Here is an 11,933-nt window from a genome sequence, read left to right on the forward strand (position 1 = left end):
TGAATTAAGTTTCCACTGACTGCTCTAGATTTATTTTTTTATCCTTTTAAAGGACCTTGAACTTCTCCATTAAAGTAATCCCTGGCTCTGTCTGTAATACTGCAGAACGGCAACTGTGGTGTTACACTTGAACCCTCCCACTATATTCTATATTAAAGAAAACTGTGCATTTGTTTTCCTTCTCCTAGAACTTTTGAGTTTGTTCCTTTTCACCCTGTACCTGTCCTACTGTACTGCTTCAGCTTTTCACAGCTGTCTTGCAGACCATTTTTACTTGCTTTCATTTGCCTTTTCAGGTGCTGGTTCACCCACTTAGGAAATAACTCTCTTTTTCTAATGTTTGTTTGCTGCCTTGATTCCCTCCTGGCTTTTCTTTTATTAATTTCTTTCAGTCCTGGAAATAGATGGAGGAAATGGAGGCAGTTTTCACAATAACAGTTATAAAATGATGTGGAATATAAATGATAGTATAATGGCACATGGGGTATGTCAACAATTCTCCTAGAATTGATGATCTTTCAAAGCTTGGGAGGATGGACTGAAGTTGGTGTGTGCAGGGAATCTTTGGAAACTAAAAGTGGCAACTGAATAGATCCTGAAGGGGGAGACCAAAATAAGAGTGACTTTCTTAGGTGGGAAGGTCATATTCTTAGAACATTTGAATGTGTGTTTCTTAAGGTAATGAGACAAAAAAGATATTGGCGGTCCTGCCTAGCCAGCTATCCAAGGTCTAGGGGAGCCCCTCGATGGGGTGAGGGTTGTAGTTGAACTTGGTGCTACCCTGAGACACCAGACACTGTCAGTTTGTTAGTCACCCAGTAGAGAAGAGACGAGTACATGTTCATAATAACAAGGCTGTATTTCCTTGAGACAGTGAGCAATGATCCCCATGGCAGTGCTGTGTGAAGGAGAAGGTCTTGTACTTATGTGTTCTTCCTCTGTTCAAGTGTCTTGTGCTCCTCCCGCTTCCTCGTGGCAGCTTTATCATTTTATGAGCTATCCTGAGAATCTGTGCAAGTTCCTGAACTAATGGAAAATGATCCCCGTCACTTTCCAGTTCCCTATCCCTGTTCCTTCCTCAGTTGCTTGCCCTGTCTATCTTACCTGTCCCTTGTGGTCTCAGAAGAGAAGAGAGGGAGAAAGAGTGGGATGGTGCAAGGAAAGAAGAGGTGGTGAGTCAGCTGGTTTTGAACCCGTGGCCGTAATACATTAGTTAACTGTTTTTATTGCTTTATGGTAGGTAAATTATTTGGTAATGTCCAGCACAGAAGTTGAGCAGAAAACCATGAAACTACTTAACGACTCTACTTATAAAACACACATCTCTACGAGCTTGGGAGTCAGATATGTCATTACTGAATGGCTGACATCTATCAACAGTAGAAGTGTTAATTTTCTCTGAATAGTAAACTGATAGTTATCCAAGTCTTCCCCTTAACCCCCTCAAAGTTGTTTTTTTCCCCCCTCAATTCTTATTCAAAATAACGTTCTTAATCTTGGAAACAGACTCAGATTGAAATCAGTGCAAATCTGTAAGTGTAAGCCCTGTCCTAATGTTTTTGCATGAATGCAAGGTATCAAATGTCTTCTGGGGTGCTTTTTGTGGTGGTGGTAGGTTATTTTAGACAGAAAAGTCTAGACAGTTCTTAGGATCTATTGCACATCTCTACACCTGCCAAAATTTGGGAGGGAGTTTTGTTCAAGTTACACTGCAGTTCCTCAGAAGGGTTTTCACAATACAAATAATACTGACTAGACTAGTCTCCCCCCCCCCCCCCCCCCCCCCCAAATCACTGCTAGTATTGTTGTAAAACTTGGGTAACATTGTGCGATTTCTGTTTCTATTTCCATCTTCCCTTATTCTCGAACAATTATGTAAGTAGGAAGGATGTTATGTTTTGTGCATGGTTTTGTTGTATGTGCAAGGAATACTGTAAAGATTTCTCACATGCAATTGAGACATGCTATTTAAACAACTTTGAGCATAAAATGAATATATTCAGAAGGGTTCTTCAGTGAGTAAAGGAGATATCTATATTTATCTTTTCCAATGTCAGTCTTCATTGTATTTTTCAGAAATAAAGAAAACTATTTTCTTGCTTGAACCTGCTAATATTGCACTGTTGAAAATGACCTGGCATGTAAGAAAGGGTCTTTCTGAGTAATATAGACTGCTTTTTATAGTTTTTAATTAACCTCTCAAAAATATCCAGACTTTGATAATGGGTGATATCAAGTCTATGTGAGGCTCTGAAGTTCACGGGAAAATACACAGAAAGAGCTGAGATATTTAGAAGAATGAAAAAATGAGTAGTAGATTACCAGTGGCATTTGAATGCTGACTTTTTAAACTTCAATTGTTACTTAGTTTATCTTATTGAACTGATTTATGAGTCCTTTTTTCCTCCCTTTACCTTTCCCTCTCAGAAATAGGAATATTTTTGGTTTGCATATGATGTTTAAACATTTAATACAATGGAAAATTTAAACCACATTTATAGCCTATTGTTTAATCTCAATTAAAATGTTTAAGATTTTTTCATTTGTTTCTTATTAAAAATAATAATACTAATGTTAATAATCTAATTGTAAACCATTAGTAAATGCTTGCTGTGAGTGTGTGGGTCTGTCTTGCTTTGAATAGTTTTAGTCACTTAAATACATTTCTAGCTGAGTGACTGTGCCTCTGTGTTGACTGTTTTGAATCAATATTTGTGAGATTTTGTAATACTTTATAAAATTTAGTCTATGGTGTGATTGTAGAAGTATTGTTTTTAAGGACTTTTGTTAAAAGAATACTTTAGAGGTAGCTGTTCAAGTTGTAGAAGACCTTCAAGAACAGGCAAGCATGAATTAAAACAAAGCACAGACAAGCTGAAAGCCGTAGTTGTATTTCTTGGGGGTGATATATACATTTGTGAGTCTCATATTTTAGCATAGAATGAGAATCTAGACAGTTTAGCCAATACATAGAAAGGATAGTAGGGGAAAAGCAACACTGCATCCAAAAAACTTATAAAAACTTCATTGCATGCTGAGTAAAGTGTTTTATTTTAGGTGTTTGTGTAATTTGTAATGGAAACTATGGGCTTACAATGGCAAATGATGGGAAACAGTGGTCTGCAAGACAGCATTAAAAATTGGGAATGCCAAATATGTGCAGTGTATGTCAGCGTTGGTTGAGAATTTGTTTTGAAAAAATAAATTGTTAAACAATGAAGGCCAGATCTTTTTATTATTTTTCCTGGGAAAAGAGTTTGTATAGCCTAAGGGAGAATTTGGTGCCTGTGGGAAAGAGAACACTGGGCTCAATTTTCAAAATTTATGCAGCCCTGCCAAGACAGATGGGAAGAAACAAGAGTGCACCCCAAACAACTGTAGCCCTGGGAGACTCTGCTCATCTTGCATGTGGGTTTTCCCATTCGTAATTGTGCTTAAAAAGCAAGCTGCACACTAGTAGCTCTGCACGTGGAGGAGTCAAGCTTGTTCAGCCAGATTTTGATGTACTGCAATAATTAAGGTTGCCCGAGTCATGTAAAGGGGTGACTGTTAAGTGCCAGAGTGTCTGTCCTTATTAATTTCAGAGTGAGCATTATAAAGGCAAGTGATGTGTGTTAAGTAAGCCTGTGCATTTGAGAGTCCATAATCTACAGATCTGCTGTGACTAGACACTGCAAGGCATCAGTGATTGCTTGTGGTGCTGTTATGACATGAACGTGTTTCATGCGACTTCTAGAAACCCCCCTTGTGATTTGTCTTGAATGTTTTCTTTGCAGTAGAGTGTGCTGGGAGTGCTTGTTTTCCAGTCTGCTACTGCAGCTCCATGAGTGGAACTGAGTGCTGGTCTTCTGGCTCTCATTTCCTTGTAGTTCAGGATGCTGTTCGTGTTTCTCATCTGCAGCATTCAACATCCTGTCCATCTCAATGGCTTCCTTTTGAGCCAGCATAGTGGATAAACATCCTTTATACAGTTTAAGGTACAATTTTTTTAAAACTGAGTGGTCAAACAATGTAGCTATTGTGGATGCTACAAAGTACATGTTGAATGTGTATTCTGTATTTTTGCTAGTGTCAACTATTTTCAGTGAATGTGGCATATTTCTACAAAACTGTTCTAATTGGATCTGTTCCTTTTGCTCTAGCGAATATGTTGAAGTGGAACAGGGCATCAGGAGCACTGCATCATCTTTAAAATAATACATCCATCCAAATTTTTTCCCCAGATTGTGACTGCTCACGGGATCTTTAAGAACAGAGCAAGTGAGCAGAATACACAAGGAAACAGGATTAACACATGAAGTTTAGTTAAGTAATGCAAAATGAAAACCAGAAATCCTTTCCGTAATCCCAGGGGAAAAGATACTGTAGAGAACAGGATCATAGAATCACAATTTAAAATGAGGATTTTGGGACAAAATACTCTAAACTGTTTTAAAAATACTTCATAGATGCAAAAGTGAATTAGATTTCTTATTGGTGTGTGCCATTAATCCTTAGCAAGGGAGAGGAATGGCTGATTCTGGAAGCTGCCGGGTCTCATAAATCAAGGGAATAATGAGACTTGAGCCAAACATCATTTTGATTGCTTTGCCTTTGATTGTTCCACTTTCCTCTCATCATTCATTCAGCCTTTTATATATAAGTGGATAGGGAACTGGGGGGTTTTGTGCTTTTGTTTGTTTGCTTGTTTAACTAGGCTTTGGGCAAGATCTTTGTTCTTGCCTTGTCTTGTTGTGTTTATTTTTTTTGGTCAGTTGTTATTTTTTGTTGTTGCTTTGGTTGTCGTTCAGGGTTTTGTGTTACACTGAGAGCTGACTCTGTGCATGCTCCCTGATAGCTTTGCCTGTGCAGACACCAAAGGGACATTCTTACCTGCTGCACTTGTTCCACAAGGAGCAGGTGGGTCGTGCATTGACTTAGGTGACCCAAAGACCAACATAACCTGCATGCTCTGTTTCTACTCCCCTGTGGTACAACTTAAGTCACACTGCAAGTATCTTTCATAATTTGGCATCGCATATTGTATGAACTGGCAATTTGCAGGGTTTGGTTTTGTTGTGTGGGGTTGTTTTTTTCTGTGTTTTGTTTTGTTTTTAATTGGGGGAAGGGGAAGAAAAGACAGAAATTTTTAATTGCACCCCCTTCTCTTTCTTTTGCATTTGGTAGGCCTGGACGATTGCCTGCAGCAGTATGTCCATAAATTTGAACGGGAGAAGATAAATGGTGAACAGCTGTTACAGATTTCTCACCAGGACCTTGAAGACTTGGGTATCTCACGGATCGGACACCAGGAACTGGTTCTAGAGGCTGTGGATCTCCTGTGTGCACTGGTTAGTTAAGTAGTAAACAGACACACAAAGAATTTCCTAAAGTGCTCTTTTGAGTGAATAACTAAGGCGAGTCTGAATACCTGTGTCTCTTGCTTTCTGTTACACATCATGGTAAAAGAAAACAGTAGGTATTTGTTTAAGTCTCGCAAACTTTGTATTTATAGCTCTTTAACTTTTTCCTAAGAGTCAATGCTAATTCATTTGGTGGAATTTCTTAAGAAAGAAGTTTTCTGAGTATCATTGGTAGATCTTGTGGCTCCTGTTAGTGAACAGAATGATTAAAATTGCTGTTGAGTAGAGTGAATTTGCCATAGAAGATGTAAGATATACTGTTGAAATGACAGCTGCAATGGTCTGTCACATCAGTTGAAATGGGTTTAGGGCAATTCTCTAGTCTACATACAAAGTGAATAATATTTTTGAAATGAGGGATGTTTTGTTAACTCGAGTTCAACTCTCATTGGATTCGGAACTCAAGCTGTTCCTCTGTCTTACTACTGATATATAACTGCACAGATACTTTTAAAACAAACACACTCTGAAAAGAATAAATGTATTTCAGATTGTTTTGCTAGTGCAGGCTTTATTTAAAAGCTGTAGTTTGGACACAGTCTTGAAGATGTGTTTGATGTAACGCAGTGAATGAGTGCCAGAGGTATATATGATTACATCAGGGAGAAGAGTGGGAAAGGCTGCTCCATAATTCCTTGGCCAGCACTGGCCTGCCTTCCCTTCATATGCAAGACTTGCAGCACTGAGCATACTGTTCTTAAAATGGAGAGTCTTTATTGCCTGTGTGATGTATGCGTTATTTACTGCAGAGAGGTCTTGCAGGGATCATTCATACTCCACAACCAGAACAAATTGGATAGTCTGTACCAAAAGAAGTGTATTTAATGAAATCACTTCATACAATGTGAAATGTTTCCCAAAGAGTTGCTCTTATATTTGGAAAATGTTTTATTTCCTCTTCTGTATTTGATCTATCAAAATTTTTTAACTTTTAACTTGAAAATCTAATAGAAGAATGTAGTTAGCCTGGAATACAGTTCATGTTGTGGGAAGGGATCATCTGTTGGGCAAGTGAAGGGGTCTGGTAAGTTAGTAAATGTACTGTATACACTCCTGACTGAAGTAATGGATGTGGCAGCCCCTAAAGGCACTTCTTTTCTTCTTACTTTTTAAAATATTAGAACAAAATGAACAAAGCTGGATGACCGCCAGAACCTAAAGCTGTGTTTTATCTCCTACAATTTCCTTCTAATTTCCTTTGTAGACAAAAGTTTTGACCTCAGACTCGTTTCTGGAAATCCTTTGTGAAATGCAGCTCAAGTTAATGCATTAGACAGAGTTCACATATTGCAGCTGAAATGTCCTTGATCCCTTTTAAAAGGTGGAGGAAGAATTCCTGTGTTTTAGGTATGCCCTTTGTCACCTTGATGCTCCTTCCCTTGAGTTTTTGGGATAGTCGTATAAAATCACTGGTTTTGTTCCTGAGGGCATGGCATGTTTTAAGTTCTAGTGACAGCCAATTTTTTTACTTTGTGTGTCTCTTTTGTGAGAGAGAATAAAGGTTTCCCTATTCCACCTGTATTAGTTCTTTGAAAGTGGGTCTGTGTATTGATATCATTTAGTGGATGTTTTTTGCATGTAGGTATGGTGACTTTTCCCTAACTTTTGGGGCCTTGAATTAAAAAGCAAAGGAACTATTTTTGGGATTTCTGGGGGATTTTTTTTCTCTTTACCCCTCCCCACTATGCTTTCAACTCACACTGTGGAAATGTGGTATTGGCTGGGCCAGCCTGAGGTCAGGCTTTGAAAGTTGGCCATGTTGGCAGGGGGAAGGGCTTAGAGGGGGTTTTGGTCCCAGTCTTGGAATTCTCATGAAGAATTTCCCTTCTTATCCCTTGGCAGAACATCTTTCTCCTGCAGTAACTCTTTTCAAACATTGACCATACAGACCTTTTTTCCAGCCTCAGTAGATCAATGGTAAAAATACAGTGTGAAGGTAGTCCTTTCCTTGAGAAAGGACACCAAATACCCTTTTTTAATTAAGATTTTATAGGGATAGAGCCCTCTTTGGCAGCTACACTGCCAAGCTGAAAATATGACTGCAAGTTATGGCGTTTGTTGCTGCAGTAAGCGAACTCTAGAACCGTTATAGCTGCAAGAGAAATAAATGCATCTTTCTCTGCTGCTTTGGTGATGAGGCAGTGTTACCTCATCTCCTCATAGCAGTGGCCACGTCTGTGACAATGCTGTAGCTGAAGAGGCAGCAGGAGAGAGGGTGAACAGGGATAACAAGTGAAGGTTTCCCATGAGCACACTTCTGTTGCTCTCGAGCTGGTCTAATAGAATTTTCTGAACAGATGTTGAAGACTTATTTAAGGAATTTAGAGGACTTATCAAAGTAACTGAATTCCCCAGAAGGGAAAAAACATCACCTTGAGTGCCTCTATCTTTTTGTTAAGGATAGTATTTGCTTGGGGGAGAAAAGGGATGGGAAGAAGACATTTCTTAGTTGACTGAGGTATTTGGGGGGGAGGGGGATGATGATGACACACACGAACATACATAAATATGCTTTTAAACTCATGGAAAACCACAAAAACAGGGGCAGGGATCCAGAAAACAAGCTTTCTCAGCCAAATAATTGGGACAAAAAGCATCTAGCATGGTGGTGAAGACTGAATACTTACACATCGTTCCCTGATGAGTAGACTTGCCTGTTTGGGCTTAAATATAAAACAGTGCAAACATTAACAGGAAACTGTATGCAAATATTTTCACTTTTATTGTGTCCTTTGGATTAGATTTCTGAATCTTTACTTACACAAGTGTGATGGGAGAGTTTGGAAGCAAAAAAGCAGCTGATTTTTCTTGAGGTTAGAATGAAGAGATACTAGTTCTAAGCAATCTAAAAAAACAAACCCAAACCACAAAACAAAAAGAATGTAGTTTTTAGTGTTGTGCGTTTGATAATTTCAATGGTAGTAATGTTCTGCCAGCGTTTTGCAGGGCGACAAAATATAACATCATAACATAAAATAGAAGATGCATGCATGAAGACTTACCATTTCTGGCTGATCTTTGTCAAAAGCACCACTTCTATGCACCACTTCCTAAGATTTCAGCTTTCTAGAGGCCTCAACTTAAATCTAGTGCTGTTTACTAGGAAATTTGGGACTCCAAAGGATTCTTTAGGATGCATTTTTGTTAAAAGGTAGAGAGCAAGAATGGGTGACTGTGACAGTACCTTGTGTTAACTCTATATAGGCATGCAGTGAGTTGGATCAGCTTTTGAGCAGGTGTTCAGTCTGTTTTTTATTAATTTTTTTTTCCCAGAGCTGGTTTTCAGTTGGATTAGCCAGCAGATCCAGATCATCACACTGCAGGACATGGACATGGTTCTGAAGGGGAAGGCAATGCTGCCCCTGGACAGCAGCAGAGCTCTTGATCAGCCCAAGTCAGCTCTGACAGAACTGCTGTGCTCTTTTGACTTCAGTTAGTCAAGCCTTTTTTATTTATTTATTTTTTTTATGTTGACTGCCTGATCATGAGCAATTATTTGGCCAGTGTACTTTTTCTTGTTAAATGTAAGGGAGTTTGAAAAGAGCCCGCTCTTGTACGCATGTGTTCTCTTGTGCACGTGTGCATGTTGTCTCTTGCTCCAGCCCTCCACGTGGCTCCCCAGGTTAATGAGTAATAACCTGGGAGTGTTTGACTTAGGGTGGTCTTGACCTCTGGCTTCAGCCTGTGTTTTGATGAAAGCAACTTTGATGTGTTTCAAATTGGAAGTAATAAGAAAATATAATGTGTTCTTTGGTTCATGAGCAACATCTGCAACCTTTTGGTTGCTTAAATAATAATCTGTTAAATATTGTAGTCTCAATCCTGTAGAAATATTTCAAAAAAGCCGGCTACGTTTTGCAGTTTAACTGTGTGTCGCTGTGAAGGCTGTTTGGTGTGCTGCCATGCTATCAGCATTCCTATCTGTCCTGAATTGGGGCTACAGCTCCATGACAAGTTAGATTAATCCAAGTCAGCTGCTGCCTCCACCCCCTCATGTCCTCGGATTAGTGATTTTTTTTTTTGTGCTTGCACTCACCTGACCCTGAGGTGAGCTACTTCAGGGAGCTAAAGGAGCTGAGAGCATGCTACAGTAAAAAAGGGAAGAGATTTTTTTGAACTGTGTAGTTCCCCAAACCAGCCATCCCAACAGACTGGACGCTGCAAGTGAAGGAGCAGAAAAATAGCAGAAATAGGTGGTTATGTGTGAGGTGGTCAAGATAGAGTCAGTTTGGATAGAAACATTGCTGTATCTGGTGAAGGGACATAATGTGTATTAGAGCAAACAGATGAGGAGACTGGCTTGCCCCTGGAGCAGAAGTGTTTGGGTTGTGACAACCCTTTGTTCTGGGGAGGTTCATCCCTTGGGTCTGATTCGTAGCTGGAGAATTTGGTTGCCTGTGTTGAAGAGCTGCATGTTCCCTGTTGTGCTGGATAAGCATAGTGCTTAGCCAGAACTTTTCCTAGAGCACAAACTGCTGGTTTAGATAACTCAGGTGCACTCCATAGAGTCTGTGGGGGAGGTTGTAGGAAAGCTTAGTGTAGTGACTGGAGAACTCGGCTGTGATGTGCTCTTGACAGGCTGTTGGGGAGACTAGTTGCAGTCATAAACTGGAGCCCCTGTGTCTCCAGAGGCAACACCTGTGTTGCTGAAGTCCACCTCAAAACTGAGAACTACTTGAGAGAATTATTTAAAAACTAGCTGAACTGGAAAAGTCACACCAGATAGACTCACTGTATAAATAAGGTGAAAGAGGTGTGATAAGGAGTATGTGAATGTTTTGGGGCCAAAGCCAAAATCTGACCTGGTATATCAATGGGTGTCTTCTTGAATGCTGGGGTCATCTCTAATCACAGACACCCATGGGTGGTGGGCACAGTTTCTATACCTGAATGACAGAAATAAAGACCTGGAGATACTTAAATATATCAAGACTCTCTCAAGTTCTGACCAGAGTGATTAGGTGGTTATACCACTGTACAGGAAAAAAAAAAAAAAAAAAAAATTGTATTTTTCCATCGCTTTATGGAAGGAGGTGGGGGTCAGCATCCTCTAATTCCCCTGTTAAAGGGGGAGATTTCTGGCACATGGATACTTTCAAATTCTTGTGTTCACAAGAATTTACCCCACATCTAGATCTGTTGGTGACAAAGTATTCCTCCAAAAATAGACTAATATGCAGTGTCTTATGAGGAGAAGAAAACTAACTGCAAGAAATGCATCTGCATGATGCTCTTGGTTTGTGGGTTTTTTTGTGTTAAAAGGTGATAAGTTCACACATGACAGTGTGCAAGTACTTTAACATTGTTTAGTAATCCAAATCTTTTCCTCTCTGTGATCGTGGAAAATTTAAGGATATCCTTTGCTGTTGCAACAGTGGCATTTTTTTTTTTAATTGGATATATCCTTTTAACCTCTACTTTTGGCTGCACTTTCATGGTACTTCCTTGCCAAGAGCCAGCGGGGAGGGGGGAGGCACTTGTGTGATTTACACCCACTGGGATCTTACCCATAGGAGGTGGTCGGTATTTTAAAGGTAGCTGAGTGGCTGAAACCTCTCCATACACTGGTGGGTTTCTCTGGGGCATAGGTTCTGTTTCATCTTTTGTAAATGACTTTATCTAAGATTTTCCAGCCTGTTTTATGGACGCTTGACTGTGGAGGGAATGGAGCCACAAGCCAGCCAGCGGTGTGCCTTGGCAGCAAAGAAGTCATCAGTATCCTGGGCTGCATTAATGGGAGCATGGCCAGAAGAGGGAGGGAAGTGATTGTCACCTTTTACTTGGCACTCATTAATCTACATATGTCCCCCTCCCCCAAGTACAGGAAAGATGTGGACAAACCAGAGCAAGCTCAGTGGAGGGCTACCAGGTTGGTCAGGGCTGGAGTACTCACCTGTGAGGAGAGACTGGGACTTCTTCAGCCTGGGGAAGAGATGGCTTCAGGGAGGCTTAACAACAGATCCCCAGCACCTACTGTGGGGTGGGAACATGGTTGACAGGATGACAGAGCTGGGCTGTTCACGGTGGTGTATGGCAGGAGAATGAGAGACTTGGGTAGAAGTTGAAACAGGATGTTCAGGCTGGGCATAAGGAAACACTTTCTCACCCTGAGCACAGTCAGTCAGTGGATCAAGTTGCCCAGAAAGGTTGTGCAGTCTCTGCCCTTTTCAAGACCTGACTGGATAAAGCCCTGAACAATCTGGCCTGAGCTCATAGCTGAGCCTGCTGTGAACAGGAGGTTGGACTGAGACCTCCTGACCTCTTCTCCAGCCTGGGTGATGCCGTGATCCTGAGCGGAGGCGTGGGGAATCCCCAGAAACTTGGAACTGAATGGAATTAAGTTTTGCTTTAGTTACTCTAGTTTTTTGAGGGGGAAAGGAGAAAGAGTAGATAGTATAGCTGACTAAACTATGGAACTTTGAGGTTGATAGGAAGAATCTGCAGCAGCAAAAGAATAAAGAAAGGCAGGCTTTTTTGTATCGGGGGTGCGAATGCATGGGTTTGATTTTGTGTGGGTTTTTTTGGTTGTTT

General features: G+C 40.4%; 1 protein-coding gene across 2 annotated transcripts in view; it reads left to right on the forward strand.

The window, feature by feature from the left end:
• Positions 1-11,933, forward strand: part of CNKSR3 (CNKSR family member 3) — a 62,533-nt gene that overhangs the window by 27,344 nt on the left and 23,256 nt on the right. For both annotated transcript variants that reach the window (XM_074862801.1, XM_074862802.1), the window contains exon 2: positions 5,167-5,330. In XM_074862801.1, the coding sequence (XP_074718902.1) occupies positions 5,167-5,330 (164 nt within the window). The remainder of the gene's footprint in view (positions 1-5,166; positions 5,331-11,933) is intronic.

The sequence above is a fragment of the Strix uralensis genome, chromosome 3 (genome assembly GCF_047716275.1).
Source record: "Strix uralensis isolate ZFMK-TIS-50842 chromosome 3, bStrUra1, whole genome shotgun sequence".
NCBI classification, from domain to species: Eukaryota; Metazoa; Chordata; class Aves; order Strigiformes; family Strigidae; genus Strix; species Strix uralensis.